The sequence below is a fragment of the Cucumis sativus genome, chromosome 2, assembly GCF_000004075.3.
Source record: "Cucumis sativus cultivar 9930 chromosome 2, Cucumber_9930_V3, whole genome shotgun sequence".
Lineage (NCBI taxonomy): Eukaryota > Viridiplantae > Streptophyta > Magnoliopsida > Cucurbitales > Cucurbitaceae > Cucumis > Cucumis sativus.
This window is the reverse complement of record NC_026656.2, coordinates 16,351,744-16,376,472: the sequence shown is the minus strand read 5'-3', so window position 1 is coordinate 16,376,472 and position 24,729 is coordinate 16,351,744. Positions and strand designations below refer to the sequence as shown.

General features: G+C 30.9%; 2 protein-coding genes across 3 annotated transcripts; one reads left to right on the top strand and one right to left on the bottom strand.

Moving 5' to 3' along the window:
• Positions 1-1,838: 1,838 nt before the first annotated feature.
• On the top strand, positions 1,839-4,807 carry LOC101217233 (release factor glutamine methyltransferase). The gene is made up of 3 exons (XM_004150974.3): positions 1,839-2,556; positions 3,367-3,612; positions 4,491-4,807. The coding sequence occupies exons 1-3, from the start codon at positions 1,861-1,863 to the stop codon at positions 4,629-4,631; spliced, it is 1,083 nt and encodes a 360-aa protein (XP_004151022.1). The 5' UTR covers positions 1,839-1,860; the 3' UTR covers positions 4,632-4,807.
• Positions 4,808-6,140: 1,333 nt separating this feature from the next.
• On the bottom strand, positions 6,141-11,236 carry LOC101216994 (DNA repair protein recA homolog 1, chloroplastic). Of its 2 annotated transcripts, none has more exons than XM_031881436.1 (13): positions 10,956-11,236; positions 10,500-10,591; positions 10,231-10,306; positions 9,565-9,627; positions 9,307-9,436; positions 9,109-9,194; positions 8,903-9,028; positions 8,471-8,575; positions 8,252-8,308; positions 7,484-7,534; positions 7,284-7,360; positions 6,998-7,070; positions 6,141-6,772 (listed from the first exon to the last, which is right to left on the bottom strand). In XM_031881436.1, exons 1-13 carry the CDS (start codon positions 11,160-11,162, stop codon positions 6,674-6,676), a joined length of 1,242 nt encoding a protein of 413 aa, XP_031737296.1. In that variant the 5' UTR covers positions 11,163-11,236; the 3' UTR covers positions 6,141-6,673. The 2 variants fall into 2 exon arrangements, with proteins under 2 accessions (XP_031737296.1, XP_004151021.1); XM_004150973.3 differs by having other exon boundaries at positions 7,472-7,534; positions 10,956-11,235.
• Between the last annotated feature and the right edge of the window lie 13,493 nt (positions 11,237-24,729).

Sequence of the window (24,729 nt, the reverse complement as noted above, 5' to 3'; positions counted from 1 at the left end):
ATTATGGTGCCATTAGCTTGTCAAATAGATTTCGGTATTCTTCTATTGTGGTCTCTTGTCTGATCCTCAAGAATTGGCCGCATATTGATCCTTCCCTTGCTGATCGGAATCATACCCAACAACCTTTCTTTTAAATTTGACCATCTCATGAATTTTTCTTGTTCTTTTTGGGCTCTGTACCAATTCAGTGCTGGTCTGTCAAAGCTGATCATCGCTACTATCATTTTCTCTGAATCTGTCAGTTTGTGGATCTTGAAGTACCTATCGGCACAAAATAGCCAAGAATTTGGGTCTTCACCATTGAACATGAACATTTCTACTTTCTTGAATTTATTTCAATCACCACTCCTATCGCCTCCTTCCTCGTTGGAACTTGGTTCTTCACTGGATTCGAACATTTTTGCTTTCATCTTGCTAGAGGTCTTCTCTATTTCTGGTGTTGAAGATGATGGATCTTTCATCATACTCTCGATATACTTCAGAATCTTTTATTGTTGCTGTTGCGTGTTCATTTCGTTCTGTACATCGATCTTCTCCATGTGTTTCGTCATTTTGGCTTGGAGTTTCGATAATCGTTGTAGGCTCTTTATGTTTGTGATTTCTTGTTCCATGGTTTCGAACCTTTCCTCGATCTGCTTCATCATCTTTTACTGCTTGCCCAGGATAGTTACGCGCTTTGATACCAATATGATAGAACTTATACATGATATTAAGGTAAAACTTTATTGATAATGCTCAATAACTGTATTACAATCAACGAAATTGACAAACGAATTGAGGTATTCTCAATTCGTACCTTGCTCCTCTGTTATCTTGTCCCACAAAGATGCACATAAGTCTATTCTCCTTCTTGTTAGATTTCTTTCCCCTCATCCCTCTTTCTTATTGTTTATTTATACTAACAATACTAACTAACTTTCAACTGCTGATACAACTGACTCTTAACTGTCTGATTAACATACTAATTAACTTTTCTTCTTCCTCCTACGATATTTTGGTATGATAGGGGTCTATCACTTTCATGCTTTTTGTGTTGGTTGGTATTTAAAACTTTGAAAAATATATAATTAAGTTTGTCATAATATTTTAAAAAGTATTCATGATATTTCAATTTACATTGGACATATTTAATCTTTTTTTTTAAATGACAAACCTATTTTGACGGGTAATAAAATAATAATTTTTTTGGTTAAATTACAAATTTAGTCCTAAGATTTGGATTAAGGATTTATTTCATATAAATTTAAAAATCGGACATTAGTTCTTACTTGTTTGATAAAACTTCATAAATAGTTTGTTAGTTCTTTAGGTATCAAACATAAAACCTCATAAATAGTCTCTAGCTCCTTAAGTATCAAATAGTAACTAAATTCTAAGTATTAATCATATCGATAAAATTTCAGATTTTTTCAAATTATAATAATCAGATTTGCAATTTAACTTTAAAATTTTAATTTTACGTTATCCAAATTAAATATAATAAAATTATCACTAATAAAGCGGGTTAGTAAATCTATCAAATAGATTTTGATATGTTTGTAGTTAATGTTGTTATGTACGTCATTATTAAGTATTACCAATCTTTTTAGAAAAACAAAAACGAGGATTTAAAACTCATGTTGGTAAATCAAAACTGATGGTGAGCATGATGGATTGAAAACTGATTGAATGGAAGACAATGAAGTCAGTTAATTTAAATATTTACTAAATCAATCATAGTCGATTGATAACAGTTTGATAAATAAAACCAACTCGAACCGAATGGACCTGGTCTTAAATCAAAATTTAAAGTTATGCTGGCCGTTGATGATGAGTGTATAAATTGGGGAGTGCGCCAGTGCCACGATAGTAAGGAGGATAATGAGGCTTAGCATAGCTCGTGCATATCTTGTAGCTCCTCATCGCGCCAAGTCGATTCGACCCATTTGCTCTTCTTCTCTAAACCCTCAAATTCCACTATTTCTAAGGCCACCAAATTACTCCGTCACACTCAAAGATTTCCACAAATGGCACAATTGGGCCAAAATCCTCAATTGTTCAGTTGGATCATCCTTCGTTGACACAGACAATGGTCCAGATTCCACCCTCTTACACAGGGAGCTCAAATGGCTGGTACAAGATGCAGTTGAAGATAAATCTCTAAGTTCTGAACTGGAAAATGAAATCGAGCAAAATCCTGAACTGGGTCTTAGAAATGTAAGGTTGAAGGTGGGAATCGAGGAGCTGTATAGGCTTTGGAAGCAGAGAATCCATGAAAGGAGACCATTCCAATACATTGTTGGGTGCGAGCACTGGAGGGATTTGATTTTGAGTGTGGAAGAAGGAGTTCTGATTCCGAGGCCTGAGACAGAGGTTTTGGTGGATTTGGTGGAGAAAGTGGTTTCTGATAACGAAGCACTTAGAGAAGGATTATGGGTTGATTTGGGTACTGGAAGTGGTGCAATTGCTATTGGGATTTGTAGGATTTTGGAGGGTCGTGGTAGAGTTATAGCTACTGATTTAAGCTCCATTGCACTTGCTGTTGCTGGCTATAATGTTCAGAGGTATGGATTACAGGTTAGTTAATGCTAATAATGATAATGAATTGTTATGGATTGGACTTAAAGACTATGTTTGGTGGGAAGGACTTTCTTGTGTACAAAGGTTTGAGAATTTTGTTGGTAATGGTTGTTTTTAGAGTTTGAAGTACTAACCATTGGTGAAAAGGATTCATTAGAAATCTAGATATTTAGAGATCATGATTCAAATATATTGGCCACATTGCAGTTTTGTAGTCTTAGATGTTGTTAGGTCATACGAGCACACAAGCATATGTTAACTCCCACTTAAGATATTTATTTTATACCCCTGAGTGTCTTTGGACACTTTTAAATGCACTTCGACTAATTTCATGAACCAACGTGTCTGACGTTACAACATTTGAGTAGTAAGAAAATTTGTAGGATGTTATTAATCTTAGATAGGTGGCCACCATGGATTGAATTCATAATCTATTAGTCCGTTATCAAGGTCATACCCCAATTTATCACTAGACCAATGCATGATGATTCTAGCTTTGCAGATTGTTGAACTAAAAAAATAGATCATATTGCCATGAGCATAGACCGACACACATAAAATATATACCTTAAACAAAGAGGTCAAAACTCTAAAAGTTCAAATCTTTCAATCGGCATACCGTTGCACTAAAAATATGTTGTTAGGTGATAGTGTTTCTTAAAGATTGCTTGGCTTTGAGGTGTACATCTAAATCTATGATGAAGATTAACAACATGCATTGATTTTGAGCCCCTATGAGAGTATATTTAATCCAATCTTTTCATTTATGGCAGCCATTGATAACCTTTGCTTTCAATTTTCAATCAGGACTTGATCGAGTTAAGGCAAGGATCATGGTACGAGCCATTACAGGACGTCCAAGGAAAGCTATCTGGGATTATTAGTAATCCTCCATACATTCCCAGTGATAATATTTTTGGTTTACAAGCTGAGGTTGGTAAACATGAACCTAGAGTTGCATTGGATGGAGGTACTAATGGCATGGATGAGCTTATACATCTATGTGATGAAGCTACTGTAATGTTGAAACTCGGTGGTTTCTTGGCTTTTGAGGTAACCTTCTTTCCCAAATTTATGGAAGTTGATTTACATTCTTCGCTATTTTTTTTTTGAAAAGGTTATGATAATAGTATACAACAAGGAGGACCTCACAGCCTGAGGTCAAGGCACGAGCGGAATAACGCTCACAATGAGAAGATAAGTAAAAAGCAAAAAGACAAGCCACATGTCGAAACAACCAAACATAATCAAAACAACACATCCTAAAGTTAGCAAAACTCCACGGCCCGGGGACAAGCACAAAAGCAAAATACCGACTAAGAAAATCAAAGAGCGACACGGACAAAATACCAGATGAAAACAGAAAATAAGAAGAAAATAAGCCAGACCAAAGGAAAAACACTGACAAAAGAAATAAAACCCCACAGCCCGGAGAGAAGAACAAAAATAAATAAATAAAGGAAATTAAATGTTTTTTTTGTGTAATGGAGAAACTCATCATCCTTTGTTGGACAAAGTGTTACGATCAACAAACAAATAAAGGAAGTAAAGTAAATAGAAAAGAGGTTGACACATAGAATTATGCCGTTCACAAATAATGTTTTAGCCACGTACCTAAGTAGAGAGAGTAATTTATTCTTAGAGAGAAAATATCAAATTATAGATTATAGAAGTGTCTGTACGGTTACTATATATCTAAAAATAGTTGGAGTTTTCCATTATTATAACTCAATCCGAAAAACCTCATTCTCTATCCTCTCATGTAACTCAAACTAAACTAAAATACTATATACCTCAAACCCAAACTACTATTACCCATGAACTATAATAACCGTCGACCATAGTAATCAACTCAACCTTAGACATTTTCAACAAGTTCAAATGAGTAATTGCATTTTTCTTCCCTGTAACCTCATTTCATCTTATTGCAGACAAACGGTGAAGATCAGTGCAAGCATCTAGTGAACTACATGGAAAATAATCACAAAGGGAAGTTTTGTAATCTGAAAATAGTTTCTGATTTTGCAAGCATTCCAAGATTTATTACTGGATTCCTCAATGGGGCCATATAGATTTATTACTGAAAGTAAGCAGGAAAATCTCAATCGAGCTCCCTCTCCAGATGTAAACAAGAAATGGGTTCAAATCAAATACAGCCCTCTTGATAGAACTGGGTTTAGTCTATATTTCTTAATTTCTAAATCATATGATAAGCATGGTGGTTTGAGAATTGAAGTTATCGTAGGTATTTTCTCCTCCAATGCAAATTAGCGGCAAAGCTTCTGTGTAGTGTAGCATTCTAAGAAAAAATCGCATAATTGGTTGGGCCAACAAAGGTTACTTTACAAAAATATCGACAGATGAAAATTTAAAAAAAAGTTCAAATAAAAAATAAATGATTTTTTAAAACAAATTTACATGTCTTACATTATATTTACACCAAGTGAAATATTATTATTATTCTATTTTTTGCTTCATGGATTATATTATAATGGTAATGTTGATTCATCTATCATGTCAAGTGATAGAAATATTAACATGTTTAATTACACAAATTTTTAAGTTTGTGAAAAAATAGACAAAATTTAGCCCCAACCTGTATGTTAGAGGAGATCATAAAAACTTGGAAAGTAATTTCTTGTTTTAATATTGGTGTCTTCCGTAAGTTTGCTGCTTCTCAACTATTATTATTGGAATCAAATAAAATCGTTTAATCTTACTATATCTGATTAATAGGAAAACGGATTTCAGATATATGGTCATTGAACAGTGAACTTATTTCCTTCAAATCTTTTATTCTAATACTCCCATGACCTTATGCAACCTCAAATTTAGTTTTAATTTATCATACGCATTGCATTACTTTTCTAATTCTACGATAGAATTTTATACGAGTTTTACTGCCACTCACTCTAAAGTCTAATTATACACAAATAATCATGATTATAGTAATCATAATAATAAATAAATAAAACATTTGACAGATTATAATTGAACAAATTGTTAAGATTAAATTAACAAAAGCATTGTTTAGATTAAGTAAGCTGTATAAGGATTCAAATTACTCTAGCTTAAATTTGATAACGTCCTTCCCATTCAGGTAAGAAAATTTGGAAGTTTAAATTTGTGGAAGGTACCTTTCAATTTCAATTAAGGTCGTATCATGAAAATATCCCAAGATTACGAGGATCTAACACATTCACTATTTTGTTCGGCCTAAAAATGAACTGTGTTTGGTTTTTGTTCTTTGATAACTATTTGATTTTTTAAAAATTAAATTTATAAATATTATATTTAGATATTATTTTTTAAAAAAAATTAATCATCTACTTTCTCCTAATATTTTTAAAAACAACAAAATATTGAAAAATATATAAAATTAATTCTCATTTATAACCTTTTTTGTATTAATTTTTTATTGTTGTAAATAGTATTAGTTTATCATGGTTCTCAAACAAATGAGAAATGTTAGCCAAATTTCAAAAACAAAAATAGGTTTCTAACTGTGTTTTAGTATAGCTTCAAAAAAACATAAGAGTTATCAAACTAAACGAAAATTAAGAAAACTAAAGACAAAATTGTTAACCAATGGGACCGAACTAGTAACTCATCATGTGAACTAATATGGAAGGTTTGTTCAACACAAGAAACCACATCTGCTCGAAATTCCTCCTATAATAAAATGTACTGGGGAAGCAATCATTTTATACGTTATACAGTAAGTACAAATGTGAATATGATACCTCATAAGTTTGCAGTAAAAATGACACATGTAACTTCATATCAACTTCTCAAATTTTGGTTTTAAATTATACCTACGTCGTAGCGAGATCGAAGGACTTCAATAATGTTCGAGGATGATCCAAAATGCCATCGTCGAAGATTGGAAGCAAAGCCAGTTCTTACTGTCTTTATCACATGTAGCTCACACCTAACTAACAAAGGAGGCGGAATTGTTGGCTTCTAACACCTGCCTATGGCGGATGTAGCACAGAAAACGGACCTATGTGGGGCTTAGGCTTATCAACCCACCCCCTTCCATAGAAGGAAAATGCTGCTTATGCTTGGAATCTCTGTTGTTATTGCTAAACCATACCAGATCATTTACTGTTCATTATTCGAACTCCTCGAGTACTTCCTGATTCGGCAATGGCTTTCTAATAGATTGAAATCCCATTTGAACAGTTCCACTAGTCAGCATGGTCTGCAGAGTCTGCCATTCATAGAAAATTCAAAGGCTTTCATGATAGATAAGTTGACTGGGTTTACTCATGATTTTAGACCATATTGCCAAAGAATAGTTTTTCCCGGTCAAAAGAAACTTATTGGCATACTAAATGCAACAAAAAAGAAGAAAAAAGATCACATTTGACAAAGTAAAAATTGTTGCATCAACTATGAGTTCAGATAGTATGTCTGTCCAGTCGCAAAAACAAACCTTCTCGATTTCATCTTGAAGAGCGGGATTATCTTTAAAGTACTGAAGAGCTCTGTCTCTTCCCTGTCCCAACCTTTAGCAAACAAGGAAATAATAATAATGTTTAAAACAAGAGCATAACAATAAGTTGGGCTTTAGTCGACAGAAAACAATGCTCCAAAGTATGGAATGCGTATGAAGCTAAGAGAATCGAAACATGAGCAATAGATGATGAAATTGTTTTATAAAATTTAAATCAAATTCAATGTTTTTTGAAAAAACCGAGTAATATGAGCACAAGACAAACCTCTGGTCACCATAACTGTACCACGAACCCTTTTTCACTACAATTTCCATAATTTCAGCACAATCTAAAATGCAACCCTGTGGAGAGAAAAGGGTTAATTTCCACATGTTAATATGAAGTGAGAATAAACAATTTTTGCTCCTGCAATGCAATTGAAAAATGCTTGCTCCAAGGGCCAGATTACGGACCAGTTTACTTACTCCCTCCCCAAAGATAATTTCAAACTCAGCTTGCTTGTATGGCCTCGACACCTATAGCAAACCCATTTTAGGATAAGATGTTGACGTTCTACAGAAAAAGATTGGAAACTCAAAATAGATCATATAATTGCAAGGCGAAAATAATTTAAGAACTAAACCAAATGCATGCATGACTTGAAAAGTTACAGGTCTAACATTTCTAGGGTTTATGTACTGACCAAATATGGAACAAAGAGATTTGCCCCACTTTTTAAAAAAGAGGTTTTTTTTATCCTTTACTGATGTCAAATTTGAGTGAAAATACCAAAAGCCTAAGGACCTTACAAGAAGAATCCCCATAGGTGATGACACCCCAATCCCCTTAAAGTTTCTACACCTATCTTAAATTCTATGATCTTCTATATTCTAAAGAATCCAAATGATTTTCTTTCCTCTCAAGTTTCTATTTTTATGCTCGCAGATCCCTACAAAGCATCACCCCTTAATACTTTTCTATCTTAAATGATAATAACCTGCACGGAACAGCAAATAATCTTCACTCTCTACCAGGCCCTAGTTGCTATGAATCATCTTCCTGAGCAAGAAAATCTGAAATCGAGAAGGGGATAAAAAGCCCTGACCAGTTTCATTATTTTATATTTGCAAATGAATATGATAGAAATTAGAATCTACTATCTGTACAAAGTGAACGAGAAATCATAGGAAAGAAAAAGGTTCATATAAATTGACAAGATGGTAGGCAAAAATTGATCGCCATCACAGTTTTACCTTGCTCTTTTGGACTCTAACACGAACTCGAATCCCAATTTCTTCATCTCCTTTAGCCTTGAGAAAGAAGAAAGCACACAGAATAAGGCTCAACTCAATTGGATGTTATGGCAGTAATGGAAGTTTAATTGCTTCTGTACTTAGTTCAATCTGTCTTTAAAAGAAAGGGAATAACTATTAATTGGTCCAGGTAAAGAAAATAACAGAGAGCATTCTTACAGACTTTAGCTTCCCAATAGAACGTATTTCAAGTCGAAGTGAGGCAAAGAACTTTAATGCAATTCCTCCACTTGTCACTTCTGGATTCCCATAATACACACCAATCTAATAAAATTCAGAACAACTAGACCATTATGCTTCAAAATATTTTAAATACGAGGATATTGCTATGCATATAGTACTGAAAAAAATTAGAGTAGAATTCTAACCCATGATACAAATATATGACTATTTTCGTTCATTTACTTAAAAGAAGAAATACAACTTCTCGTTCATTGTTGTAAAGTTACAAATATATAGTATCATTTAAAAAATTAAATTCCGGTAGGAAAAATAATCAACACTAAACCCTGACCATTACCGTGCATAAAATATAACCAACTTTAAAGATGGGATAATTAATCCTAGTTCTAGATGAAGAGTGGACATAACCTTATATCGTATTTGATTCAGAAATATGAGAGTGCAACCAGCTTTTGACGCATTTCCAGACATTTTACGTAAAGCTTGACTCATGAGGCGTGCCTGCAGACCCATTTGCTGCATACCAATCTCACCCTACATTGCAAGGATATGAAATGTTAGATTAACAACCTCACAAGGAATCTTTGGAAACAAAAGAAGATGAGGAAAATTACTTCAATTTCTGCTCTTGGTGTAAGAGCAGAGACAGAATCAACACAAATGAGATCTACAGCACCGGATCTACACATGCGATCAGCAACTGACAAAAGAATATTTATCCATCAACACACGTTTATCACAAGCATCCCAATAACCAAAAGCCATAACATTTTCATTCAAGCAAATCGCAAAGTTAAATTAGCATATATTACTCTCAAGTGCCATCTCTCCATGATCAGGTTGGCAGACAATCAAATTTTCTACATCTACTCCTACGGCTTTAGAATATGTTGGATCAAAGGCATGCTCTGCATCTACAAGCATCGCATTTCCTCCTAGTTTCTGCATGTCACAACTGAATAAGTATTATTTCTCATAAAAAACAATATATTTCCAAGCGCCTCCCAAACTTCTCAGTAAATAAAAATAAACAGAAAATGAGAAATATATATACGTTTACATGCATGTACCTGTACTTCTGCAATTGCATGCAATGCTAGGGTGGTCTTTCCACTACTTTCTGGTCCAAATATCTGAAAAATAGAATGATAATAAGAAAGAAAATAAATGGCTTAGCTTAACAGCTAATATGAGCTTAGCTGAACCAACAACTGTACGTTCTCGAGGACAAAAAGTCCCAAGTTCAAATCCCCAACCCCAAGTTGTACTTAAAAAGACATTTTCAAAACAAATAAACAAACGGAAGTTTTCTAAAAATACAAACATGTTCATGACAACTTTACGCTCAAAAGTTCGCTCTTTCTAAACAAGGTCTAATTCACAAAAGTACTTTGTCTATTTGAACCTGCACACGCATCAAACCCCATTCCAGTTTTTCCCATTCTTGAAGCATAATTTTCATGAGCATTTCTTGGGGGCACATCTAGAATATTCTTACAAGATATCATCCCAACTTCTAAGGGCACATTTTTGGTATTCTCAATCACGATAGAGGCTCACCACAGTTTTTGTATGTTTTGTGTAGACTGTAGAGCTAGAGAATACTCTCATTACAAGCAAGTTGGCAATTTCCACCTATCAACTAAAATACTACACGACTTCCATATGCCCATCTACATGACATGACGAAATTCCTTTACTTTAATACCTCTTAACCCTAGAACAAGTAATCATACCTCGACAATTCTGCCTTTAGGAAGGCCACCACCTAAGGCACAGTCTAACGTCAAACAGCCACTTGGGAAAGTTTCCCTGTATGGACAGAAAACAACAGACTTTTAAACTTGACAAGAAAATATACGACATTGAACTTTCGTTATGATGCTTTAAGAAATGCAAAAGTTCACAACGTAATTTGATTAAAAAAACCAACCAGCAACTAACATAATATTTTTAAAGGTGAAAATTTAAAAATTTTACTTCATTCTCGAAAAAAGAAACATACACTAATGCTCCGCCAGCACTTCCTAGTCTGGTAACACTTCCTTTCCCAAATGAGCCATTTATGTCATTCATTGCTGCCTCCAACGCTTTTTTCTGGGACAACAAATAACTGAGAAACAAATAACTACTAGTATAGCAAAATAATCAGAGCAAGCGATCATCGTCAAATTTAGATTTGCAAATGATTTATTCACCACCCCCTACGCCATACTGTGTTGTAATGGCATGCCCTACGATTCAGTTTTTCGCCCTTTAACAATTGAAAGCCCTAAACGGAGTTTTTTAGGGCTCCAACTACATTTAATTAGAAAAACTTGATCCACCCAATGAAAAGAACCCCACGGAAACTGAATTTAGAAAGAAAAAAAAGTGTATACATACATTTCCGGCCTAAAATTTTTTTTTTTTTTAAAAAAAAAGGAAGGTAATACAAGAAGAAGAAAGAAGGCACTTGTACCCTATCGACGGAACGAGGGTCGAAGTCGCCGGAAAGAGCGCCATTAAGGTTCACTTCGAACTCGCAGCGAAGCTCTCTGACTCGCTTACCTGCATTGGAGAGTGAAGAAGGCAACCATTGGCGGGGGCCGGAAGATGCTGCGCACTGTGGAAACAGAGTCCGGCAAGGGAGAGTCTTACAAGGCATGGAATTCGAAATGAAAATCATAGGAAAGTGAGCGAAGCGAAACGATGAAAGTAAGTGTTGAGTTGCGACAGAGTCCCCGAGGGTTTAGTGGTGATAGTCAATTATGTATAATTTTATTTTCATTTTTTCTTTTTTTTTTTTTTTGTACTGACTAATCACATGCAAACACATCTTAATTAGTTAATTAGTTGGTGAGATTTTGTCCGACTAATCTATGCTTATGAATTAATTAGGTTTAAAAGAATACTTTGTTTTGTTTATAGGTTATAGAAAACCTTATGTAACATTTAAAATTTGTGTCTTATATTTGATGTATTTTCAAATTATAAATCTCATGGGAGCTACCAAAATTGTTGGCAATATATTTTGTAACGTGTTGCGTTTGTAGATATTGGCAAGGTCGTGAATCTCGTGATCATGGTATGACAGTTTTGGAAAGCTCAACATAAAGTAGTGTATCTACAACAATAAGTTGATGTTGAGACTATATATTATCTAATTATCAGACATATTTCTGGTTTCTATTTAGATGATAAGTGGCCTAATAGCAAAATCAAAAGGTACTCATTTATACACATCATAATGCATATTGGTTGTCAATCTCTCAACCTTCCTATTGTAAGTTGAAATTTGCACAGCATGGAATCCAAGTTCAAACTATGGTAAGATGGGTTGGGTGTATCTAGACCATGTGCATTTGGTTGGCTTGAAGTTTGTCACCAAATGTGAAGGGTGAAGATTTTAAAGTTATTGCAATGTGCTTGGATCTAAAAAACTTGTCTTCCATTCTGTTTGAATGTGTTGGTTAAGCTTTTGCAATATCTTATATATTTATATTAATATAATTAATTAAATCAAATTTAATTAATATTTTATTAAAATATTATTTGAATGAATATATCTACAATATATTATCTTATAGATTTAATTAAATCAAATTTCATTACAATCAACATAAATAAATAAATCACATTACAGGGAACCTAATGAACCTACAGATATTCAAATATTCTAATGAACCTAGTGAAATATAAACCTAACTAGTTAACGAAGTTACATCTAGTGGTTACTCTTTCACGGTCCGGTCTTATGCAAACTCATTGCATAGAATACTCTCACTCGCATGTCGACTACATGAACGCGTTAGATCATTTTTTGTATCAAATACGAAGTGAGCCGAGTGTTACTAAGATAAGGTACCTAGCCTTATCCCTATACTATAAACTCTTTAAGCTAATCTTGAACATTGATCTATGTATGTCTCTACATACTGTTCAAGACTCATTAAACAACTTAGAATGTTAGTTTGTTGGATTTAGGTTATTAAGACAAAACTAATAATATAATCAATAACAATTATTACAATAATAACACTTTATTAATAACGATCAATGAATTATATTTACAATCTACAAGTTTTAGGACATAAATCTCAACACTTTGGCCATTGTACAATATGAACAATATATATTACACCGAAGTATAAAAATTGAGAAAAAAGATAATGAAAAATATTACAAGTTAGGGGACAAAGGGAATATGGATTCTTCTCTACTCAGGAGCCAAGCTCTCACATTTACAACTGATCAAAGAAGAAGAAGGATTTTTACAGACGACAGAAAAGTTATTTCCTTCCACCACTCTCTAGGGTTTGGCCTTTTCAGGCCTTTGGCTGGTCTCTTCAGATGTCTAGCCATTCATGGTCCATTCAGACCCCCCCTCTCTTTGGTTAAGAAGGAAAGATTTTATAGACAGCTTTTGGCGGAAAATTTCTGTTTTTCTAAACATTTCAGCGTTGTACACTGAAAGCGGTATGTGGCATGTCACATCATCTTCAAGTATCATTCTTGTCATCTAGCAAACCGCTTCTCGAGTTGTGATTTGGTCTTCTTGTCTATTCTTCTCGCGAGAGACTCTACAATTTGCTAATTTCTTCTTTTGTTCATAGACTTGCATTTAAACACTGAAAATCACGTAAAACAAGCATAACACTTATGTAAAGTATATTTTTAAGTACTTATGCATTTTCAACATAATGTACGCGTTTTGATACATTTTTCTACATTTTGGCCTTATTATTCTATAAAAGAGACTTCAATAACTTGTATTTTTACAAGTTATCAGTGAGCAACAATTTTATAAAATAAGTTCATAAACAATTTAACATAAAACTGAAGCTCAAATATATTTATCAATAAACAATCATTTCATAACATGATGCTTGAAACTAGGGGTGTAAGAATAACCCGAGTAACCTAACAACTTAGACTATCCAACCCATATTATTTGGGTTGGGTTAGTTTAAAATGTGAGTTGGGTTGAGTTGAAAATTTTAACTTTTTTCGAATTGGGTTGGATCTCGGATTGGAGGGTTGAAAAATTCGGGTTAACCCAACCCAACCCGAATTAATATTACATATATATTATTTATTTAATAAAAGTAAAGCGATCTTATGAGTTTCAAGGGTTTTTTTTTTCTTAAACTTGATGCAAAACATATTTGATTTATGCTTGATGATTTCCATTTACAAACATTAAAATTTAGAAACAAAAAAAATGGGTTGGGTTGAGAATGTTTCCCAACCCAACTCGTTTACACCACTACTTGAAACATTGAACTTTTATATAGCTTTTAGAAGACAATGATCCAAGCCACAAGAAATATTAAACCTCTTCGTCCAAAGACGAAACAGTCAATGGGAAATAGTTTTCACTGTAATCCTCTTCCTTTAAGATATAAATATATAACCTTCCTAATGACCCATAAACTATGGACTCGTCAACCCTACCATCAGTATGAAGTTAACTACATGTATATAAGAGGTCTCATAGAATATTCAGGCTAGGAGAAAACATATTGAAAACATTGAAACATTTTCTTTGCTTTCATCAGTAAATCACTCACACATAGTATAGTTTGAAACATCAGTTTAATAAACATTTATCATAAATCATATTTTTTAACAATAGCTTGGAAATCATGGTTTATAAATCAATTTTAAATTATTGTGTTACTCACAGTAGTTGAACGAATCCTTGATCGAAAAGTTACTCCAAAACCTCTTTGATCTGACAAATCCAAATTTAATCCTTTGATCACGAAACTATCCAAAATTTTCTTAAAATTCTCAAAAATAGCCCTTCGGTGCTCACTAACATGATGTTTAAGGCTAGACGCATGCATGGCCTGGAGGCCTTGCTGCGTGCTAACCTCATTGAGGTGAACCGCACACCACGTGCTAACCTCACAATGAGGGATGTTGCGCAAGTCCTAGCTGCAAACCCAGCACGTCCATCGCATGCCTTGCACGCGTTGTGTTGTACACACAGTCTTGCACACTAACCTTATCTCGTAAAGTCATGTGTGTAGCCTGAGCGCATGTCATGCCTCTCAGTCATGTCATGGCCTTGTCGTGAACCTCAAAATAAGCCCAAAATCCTATATGAAACAAAATTACGCCTATCTCACCTAAACATGCATGGCACTCAGTCGCTGCCCAAAACCTAATTTTTCGTCCAAAAACATGACCCGACTTTAAAAAATCATAACTTTAAATCTATAACTTTTTCTTTTTTTTTGACAAAACTTCACTATAAAAAAGTTGCTATAAAATGTCTTAACTTTCTTACCTCAAAATGTCAGAACCAAATTCCAAAAGACGAGCTTTGTAGCCTTATGGAACCATTCCTTAGTTTTTCCTTTAGAATGACCCTCTCGCCTTCTTTTGATCAAAATGTCAACCTTCTTTCCTTTAAATTTCTCAACAGCCCTCCTCAGTAAACTAGACACAATTTTGAAATTTTTGGAAGTAATTGAAAGAAATGGCACGAGTAAGTTGTGAGAATTCATTAATTGAAGTTGCCTATTTATAGAGATCCTTGCATGAAAATTAATTGACACATCCTCTTTATTTAATTCACCTCTTAATCTTCTAATTACACCTCCTACTCTCATTCCACCTCCTCCTTGGCCGCAAAAATGGACGTAATTTAATTAGGACATCTAGATTAGCTTTAAACTGAATGTCCTTAATTAGCCATGTAGTTTTCCAAAATGCCTAGTCCTTGTAAAATGCCTAGATAACCTCTTGAAGGGATAAAAGTTCTATGGCAGCAGAAGATTTTACAAAAACATTCTTCAAATTAATTTAGAAATCCCAAATACTAGTACATTGGCAAATATTTAGAATCAAAATTATAAATAAAAAATAAGTAATGTTTTTAATTTAAAAGGTACAAAGAACTTGCTTTCGTTAACGTCTCTAAATCTACAAACTACCAAATTGGGAACACCACCCGTGAGAGACCTTCCTATCCTCTAGGATGAGATTGGTATGTAAAAAAATTTAGAGGTATTTGAGAGAAACTATTTTCTTTCTGTAGAGAACAAAAACATTTTCTTTTTTCTTGATAAGAGTAGGAGAGAATCATGAGATTCTATTATCAAATCTACTAATTAATTAACAATTAATCAATTAGTTAATAATTAATTAAATCATATTTCATTAATATTTCATTCAAATATTATTTCAATAAATATCTCTCCAATATCTTATAGATTTATATTAATATAATTAATTAAATTATATTTAATTAATACTTCATTCAAATCTTATTAGAATGAATATCTTTTCAAATATCTTATATATTTATATTAATATAATTAATTAAGTCATATTGAGATGATGAAAATGATAAAAGAGGCAAAAGTTCTTTAACATTTGAAAACATCTCTATTTATAACCTAATTACATGCAAAAATGCATGCAATTCATTTGCAAAATCTCAACACCTAATGTTCCACTAACAATTAGTGGAACTTAGTGGGCTAGGTGTCTATATCTCATATAGCCACATATCCCACTAAGAGTTAGTGGGATTATCCAACAAAATGTTGGATTTTCCCACTAACTTAGTCCAAGGGTAAAATGGTCATTAGATATCTCTAGTCAAAAGTCAAACTTTGACTTTTCTTAGTCAAAAGTCAATATTTTGACTTTTTACCATTTTGTCCGTCTTGACTAATTCCAACCTCCCGAGCATGAATCCGCATTCATTTTTCCAAAATTCAAATCACATTTGAATATAAGGCCGGTCAAAGTTTGACTTTTCAAAGTCAAAAGTCAACATTTTGACTTTTTACTATTTTTGACCAATTCCATCAATTCCGAGCTTCTTAGTATGAATCCGCATTCATACTTATAGTATGTAAAACATAAAGCTCTATTTCTAATTAGAAGACTGACGACTATATCACTATATTTGTCGGTTTCTCTTTCTTCTCCCAATTCGAACAATTCGACTTATTTCATCACACTGTTCTAAGTTTAATCCATATGAGCTAGCAGAGGAACCTAATGGACCTATAGATCATGGGCTCCAACGATTCAAGATTAACTAGCTAAACTCTTTTAAACCGAGTTAATCAACATTCGTTAACTAACAAGTCATTCCACTAAAGTCCGTAGTTGCACTCCCCTCACTATAGATATATTTGTGTCCATTTGATAAAACCATAATCAGTAAGTTAATCCTTCACAGGTTGCTCGTAACCTTGGCTGGGTCAAAATACCGTTTTACCCCCAAGATTACATCTTGCTCCTTAAGTCCCACTAATCCACTATTGAACAATTGGTTTAAGGTTCAACCTATAAACTTAATCCCTCTCGGGCCAATGAGAGGGTGGGGCCCCTTGTTCAAGACTTGGATTCAGTGCTTAAGAGAACAACCTATCTACTAACCCTAAAGCGGGTAGGAGTGAATTCCATCTTGTACCCTATGTTTCCAGCTATCCACCTGATCTTACCCCTGAAATGGGAGGCTTATTGGGCCAACACTGATGAGCTGCCCTCACCTATGCAGATCTAAGGATAATCTCGTGTGAACAGGAGTTCATAGTTAACTCAAGATTAAGACTAAGTTACCTAGGTCATCAATAATTGAGATAGTCAGTTTTAAACAGTAAACGGTGTTATAACGTAAAAAAGACTAATTCATGGTTCAGTCTTATGTAAACATTTTACATAGGATGCCCCCACTTTCATGTCTCTACATGAACGATTAGGATCACCTCGTTTGTACTACAAAGTGGGCTGCATCCATAGTTTCTCTAAATAAGGCGCCCAACCTATATTTCATATACTATAGACTATTTAGGCTATATACTCGAACTTGATCCACGTTTATGTTTACACATAAAGTTCAAGTTTTTTATTCAAAAATAGCCTTGGAACTTGATTTATTGGATTTAAGATTATAATATTTAATTTCTCAATAACAACTTTATTGAACAGAATATGATTTACAAACTACGAGTTTTAGGACAAAAAATTCCAACATGAACTCATTCAAATATTTTATCTCTGGTAAATTTATTTTGAATTATATCCAAAATTAAACTTATATAATAAAGTTTGATAAATTTTATATTATAATGTATCACTATACATTATACTAATTTCCAAAGTAAATTTGAACATTTCAAATTACAACCAATATAAATAAATCCCATTACCTTTTACGAGCTAGGAAGGGGACCTAATGGACCTACAGATCAGAAGCTACAACATTATGAGATTAATTAGCTAAACTCATTAACCACGTTAATGAGTAATTGAAATAAAGCCTATAAATAATCTAAGTACATGCAAAAATGCATGTAATTAGTTTACCAAATCTCAACACCTAACATTCCAATTGAAATTTTCCACTAACTTTAGTCCAAGGGCAATATAGTTCATTTAACCATTTAAGTCAAAGTCAAACATTGACTTTTTTAAACCAAAAGTCAACATTTTCACTTTGGACCATTTTGTCTTTCTTGACTAATCTTGACCTTTCAAACATGTATCTGCATTCAATTTTTTCAAAATTCAAATTAAATTTGAATATAAAGCTGGTCAAAGTTTGACTTTTCAAAATCAAGTTAACATTTTGACTTTTTACAACATTAACCATTTCCATCAATTTCGTGTTTCAGAATATGAATTCTAACTCATATTTTTAATATTTAAATCACATTTAAACATAAAACTCTATCTCAACTAATTATAAAGAGCTATATCACATATATTCGTTGATTTCTCTCTCTTTACCTAATTCAATTAACAAATTATTCCAATCTATTGTTCTAAGTTAATTTCATATGAGCTAGCAGGAGGAACCTACACTACTATAAAAATTGAATTACTTGACGTTTTTTTAGTGTCAAGTAAATCTATACTTCACACTTTAAAAAGCGTAAAGTAATCGACTGTCAAGTATAATTCTATTACTTGACACTCAAAAAACATCAAGTACTCTATTGCTAAAAGATTTTAATTTTTTTTTTAATAATAATTTCAATAAAGTATTTTAATAAATTTATTTGATGAAATATTTCAAAAAATTATTTAAGTGAAAGAACTCTACTAAAAGATTTCAATAAATTTATTTTAATAAAAGATTCCAATAAATTATTTTAGTGAAAATTTTCTTTAATAATTTTTTCATTAAAATATTTTATATTTTATAATAATATTTTCATTAATTTATTTAAAAAATATTATCAAATAAATTTACTTAAGGAAAGGTTTTCAATAAATTTATTTTATGAAAGATTTCAGTCAATTTATTTCAATGAAAATATCAAAAAAAAAAAAATTGGGGAAAAATATCAAAAAATTGTTTTAGTAGATTTCAATAAATTTATTTTATCATTTTTATTAAACATTTTAAATAAATTTATTTCATAATCTTTTCGTTAAAGTTTTTAATAAATACACTGAGTATTTTCATTAAAATATTTTAGTAAATTTATTAAATAATCATTATTTCATCAAAATACTTTCGTATATTTATTTAACCAAAGATTTCATTAAAATATATAAATTTATTTAATATTTCAATAAATTTATTTAATGAATTCAAACCATTATTTTAGTGATAGATTTCAAAAAAAATTATTTAATAATATTTTTATTAAAATATTTTAATAAACTTTTCATTAAAAGATTTTAATAAATTTATTTTAAAAAAAGATTTCAATAAATTTATCTAAATAAAATAATTTCAAAAGGTTTATTTAAAGGAAAGATTTCAATAAATTTTAATTTAAGTAACGATTTCTATAAATTTATTTTAGTGAAAGATTTCAAAAAAATTATTTAATAATAATTTCATTAAAATATTTTAATAAATTTATTTAATAAGCTTTTCATTAAAATATTTTAATAAATGAAAGATTTTCAATAAATTTATTTAAATGAAAGATTTTTAATAAATTTATTTAAAGGAAAGATTTCAATAAATTTAATTCAACGAGGGATTTCAATAAATTTAATTCAATGAGAGATTTCAAAAAATTATTTTAGTGAAATTTTTTTAAAGATTTATTTTAATAAGTTGATTTTAAAAAATATTTTTCAATAAGTTGATTTTTATACTTTTTATTTTCATATTTTTAAACGCTTTATACTTGACATTTTGACAATTGCCATTTTAAAAATGTTAAATAAAAAATGTGAACTATACTTGATATTGTTTTCGCGTTAAGTAAATGTCCACTATACTTGACGCGAACAAAACATCAAGTAAAATCTCCGCTATACTTGACGCGAATAAACTGTCAAATAAATCTCTACTATATTTGACGCAAAAATCATGTCACGTAAAAGCTAACATAAAATAGTTCAAATAATTCCGTAAAAATTTTCTTTTTTAAAACTATACTTGACATGTTTTTCGTGTCAAGTAAATGTTCACTACTTTTGACCCGAATAAAATGTCAAGTAAAATATATCTTATACTTGACAAAAAAAAAAAAAACGTCAAATAAAGCTAACGTAAAATAATTAATTTTTTTTTTTTGTGAAAACTCCATTTTTGTTAAGACTATACTTGACGTTTTTTCTTTAGAATAGTTCATACTTGACGTTTTAATAAAAACGTCAAGTATGTAAAAGTTGCTAGCGACAAGTAAACTCATTTTTGTAGTAGTGCTAATAGACTTATTGTTGGGATTTATGTCCTAAAACTCGTAGATTGTAAATATAATTCATCGACCGTTATTAAAAAGTGTTATTATTATAATAGTTGTTATTGATTAAATTACTAATTTTTTTGTCTTAATAACTCAAATCCAATAAACTAACATCTCAAGTTGTTTAATGAGTTTTGAACAGTATGTAAAGACATATATGAATCAATGTTCAAGATCAACTTAAAGGGTCTATAGTATAGGGATAAAGTTGGGTACCTTATCTTAGTAACACTATGGATACAACTCACTTTGTATTTGATACAAACTTAATGATCCAACGCGTTTGTGTAGTTGACATGCGAGTGAGGGTATCCTATGCAATGAGTTTGCATAAGATCGGACCACGAAACAATGACCACTAGATGTAACTCTGTTAATTAGTTATGTTTCTATTTCAGTAGGATGACATATGTAACTTAGTCTTAATCTTGAATGTATTATGAACTTCTGTTCGTGAGATATTTTTCTTTGATTTGTACGGGTGAGAGTGGTCAGATCGTCGACTCAATAAACTTATCATTTTGGGGACAAGACCGAGTGGGGACCTGGAAACATCATTACCTATTTTAGGGTAAGTAGATGAATCTTCCCTTAAATGGTGTCTCCAGGTTTTGAGAACAAAGGGTCCTACCCTCTTTATGGCACGAGATGGATTTCTGTTTATTGGTAGGATCATAAACAGATTGTTCATTAGAGGAGCATTGGTATTTAAGGATTAAAGGTAACCCAAGGGTAAAACAGTAAATTAACCCAAATAGTGTTACGAACACTTGTAAATGACTAACTTGCTATTATTGGTCTATATTCATGGACATAGAAATATATCTACAGTGAGAAGACAATTGTGAGTCTTTAGTAGAGTGTACACGTAGTTAATGAATATTGATTAATGTGGTTAATGAGTTTAGCCAATTAATCTCAGATCGTTGTAGCTTCTGATCTGTAAGTCCACTAGGTCCCCTTTCTAGCTTGTAAAGAGTAATAGGATTTATTTATATTGGTTGTAATTTGAAATGTTCAAATTTACTTTGGAAATTAGTTTAATGTATGTGATACATTATAATATAAAGTTTATCAAATTTTATTATATAAATTTAATTTTGAATATGATTCAAAAATTAATTTATGTGAGAAAAAATATTTGAATGAGTTCAAAATATTGATTTAATGCAAATTTGATTCATATTAAAATTATTGGTTAGGAGAGAAACTTATATTTGAATATGATTCAAATTTAATTTAAATTAAATATAAGATATTTAATTTAACTATTAATTAATTAGAGAATTAATTAATTATTTTATTTTATTTAATTAAATCGATAAGATATCATTCAAATAAGATTGGAATGAAATATCAATTAAAAGTGATTTAATTAATTATATTAATATAAATCTATAAGATATTGGAAAGATATTCATTTAAATAAGATTTGAATGAAATATCAATTAAATATGATTTAATTAATTATATTAATATATATCTATAAGATATTGGAGAGATATTTATTCAAATAAGATTTGAATGAAATATTAATTAAATATAATTTAAATATTTATTAACTAATTGATTAATTGTTAATTAATTAGCAGATTTGATAATATAATCTCATGATTCTCTCCTACTCATTTTCTCATTCCAAGAAGGAAAGAGAGTTATAAATATCGAAAAGAAAATAATTTTCTTTAAGAAATTTGATCAAGAAAAAAAAGTCAAGGCTTTTGCTTTGAAAAAGAAAAGAGTTTCTCTCAACTACTTCTAAACTTTTTTCCATCCCAATTGGTTTTCACAAATCAATCTCATCTAAGATGATAGGAAGGTTTCCGACGGGGTGGTGTTCCCAATTCAGTAGTTCGTAGATTTAGAGACGTCAATGAAAGTAAGTTCTCTGTATCTTTTAAATAAAAAGCATGCTTAGTTTTTATTTATAATTTTGATCCTAAGTTTTTCCAATGTACTGATATTTTGAGATTTCCAAATTAAATTGAGCAATGGTTCTATAAAATCTTTTGCTGCCATAGGACTTTTATCTCTTCACCTATAGATTATGGACTCCAAAGATTCAAAATTAACTAGTTAAACCTTTTTATTCCGAGCTAATCAACATTCATTAACTAACAGGTCATTCCACTAAAGTTTCGTAATAGAACTCCCCTCACTATATATATTTGTGTCCATTTGATATAACCATGATTAGTAAGTTAATCTTTCACAGGTTGTTCGTACCCCAACTAGGTCAAAATATCATTTACCCCGAGACTACATCTTGTTATCTAATGTAGACTTGAATTTTATGTAAAGACACTAGATGACCTTAGAACCTTAGTTTATTGAATTCCATATTATTCAATTTTCACTAATAAGTTCTCAATAACAACTTTATTGAATAGAATATAATTTTAAAACTATAAATTACGAGTTTTAAGACATAAATTCCAATAAATTATTAGTTTACATATAGATATTTATACTTAAATGTGGTTTAAATATAAAATACACGAATGCATATTTATATTCGAAAGCTAAAAAATGATGGAAATAGTCAAAGTTGTAAAAAGTCAAGTAAAATGTCAAAGAGTTACTTTTAATTTTGAAAAGTCAAACTTTGACTATTTGACTAGCAGTATATTCAAATGTTATTTGAATTTTGTAAAACTGAATGTGGATTCATGCTCGGGAGGTTAGAATTAGTCAAGACGAACAAAATGGTAAAAAGTCAAAACGTTGAGACTTTTGACTTTAAAATTCAAAGATTGGCTTTGATTTGAATGTTCATGAACATTTTATCCTTTGATTAAAGTTAGTGAAAAAATTTAACATTTTGTTGGATAATCCTACTAATTCTTAGTGGGTAGTGTGGAGGCTCACAGCCATGACAACAATCTCATTCACAATTCCACTAACTCATTATTGGGCTAAGTGAAGTTCATGGTGATGACACCAAACTCACTAATGAAATGTGAGGTGTTGGACTTTGGTGAGTTTATACATGCAACTATTTAAAGGGTGGATTTTTAATTGTTAAATTCTCCCTACTCAAATCCAAATTTCATAATCTCTCTCTCAAATCCTTAATCATTGTGTCCCACAACCTCCACTCCAAGTCTGGAGAATAACTGGTCAACATAAGATAATATTTTTTTTATAAAATTAATATGTAAAAAAAACTAATATATGTAATTTTAAAAAAAAATATTTGTTTATAAAATTTATTAGATATAATTAATTTTTTTCATCTATCTATAAATAGAGTACTTTCACGGTCAATTTAGGCATAGCTTAGTAACTTTTGTGCTTTAATTAAGGGTAAACTACAAGAATAACAATTTTAAAGTTGTGATTTTGAAAAATAGCAAAATCGTTTTTTTTTTTCAAAAATGGCAAAATGAAGAAAAAATACAACAAATAAGAATTTGAAAAAAACTCAAAATACCCCTATACATAAAGGCTAAAATAGAATAAATACACCTTAATAATAAATCTTATCATTTTACAGACCCGTTGAGATCGTTCATTTTTTTTTTTTTGTTTCTCATCTTCCATTTTGAAAATCTTTCCTCATCTCCACTTTTCATTTTTCTTTTTTGATCCCATCTTCTTCGAGCGGGCAAACCCCAATCTCCACCCTCTTCTATTTGGAGTTTTAACTTCATCTTCCTTCGTCTCTACTTTCCAATTTTTTTTATCTCATCTTGTTCGAGCGGACAAACCTCAATCTCCACCCTCTTCCATTTGAAGTTTAGATTACATCTTCATCATCATGCATTTTCAAGAAGAAGAATATAAACATTTGAAGCACGCAAACACTATCTTCATTTTTCATCTTCCATCTTTGATTTTCAAGTCTACAACCTGTAAATGCTTGGGTGGAAGAACAAAAACCTTCATTCAAAACAAAAAAAATATATAAAAGTTATCTTTCTTGTCTCGTAGAGGAAATTTTGCTAATTTTTTTTAATTAATATTATTTATTTAATAAAATGTATATGAAATTTAGGAGATTTTATCTAAAAACACAATATCTTAGTCTATTTTATTGAAAAAATAATTTAAAAAAACAAATTAAGATCTAATACGAAAACTAATTTTTTTTCTTGAAGATTCAACTTATTTTAAAATAAAAAAGGTTGAGATTTAATTTTCAAATAATAATAATAAAAAAGTTGAGATCTTAATAAGAAAATTAATTTTAATTTTTAAATTCAAAATTCAAAATTTAAAAATAACTTAGGATCTAATACGTTGTTTTGAAATAAAAAATGACGAAAAGGTTAGTATATTTTGAAATAAAAAGGTTGAGATTTAGAAGAAAAAAAAAACAATTTTATTACTTTTGAAACAAAAAAATGAATAAAGCTGTTAAAATTCTTTTAAATCCCTAGATATTAGGAAGAGGTTACGATAAGACTCTCTATTTATTAACACGTTGAAATTAATTACTCATAATTACATATCACAAATTAATTATACTGGAAAGACTTTTGATAAACTTATAACTATATATCACAAATTAATTACAAAGACAAATTTTTTGATAAGAATGCAATATATTGAAATAATTACATTAAT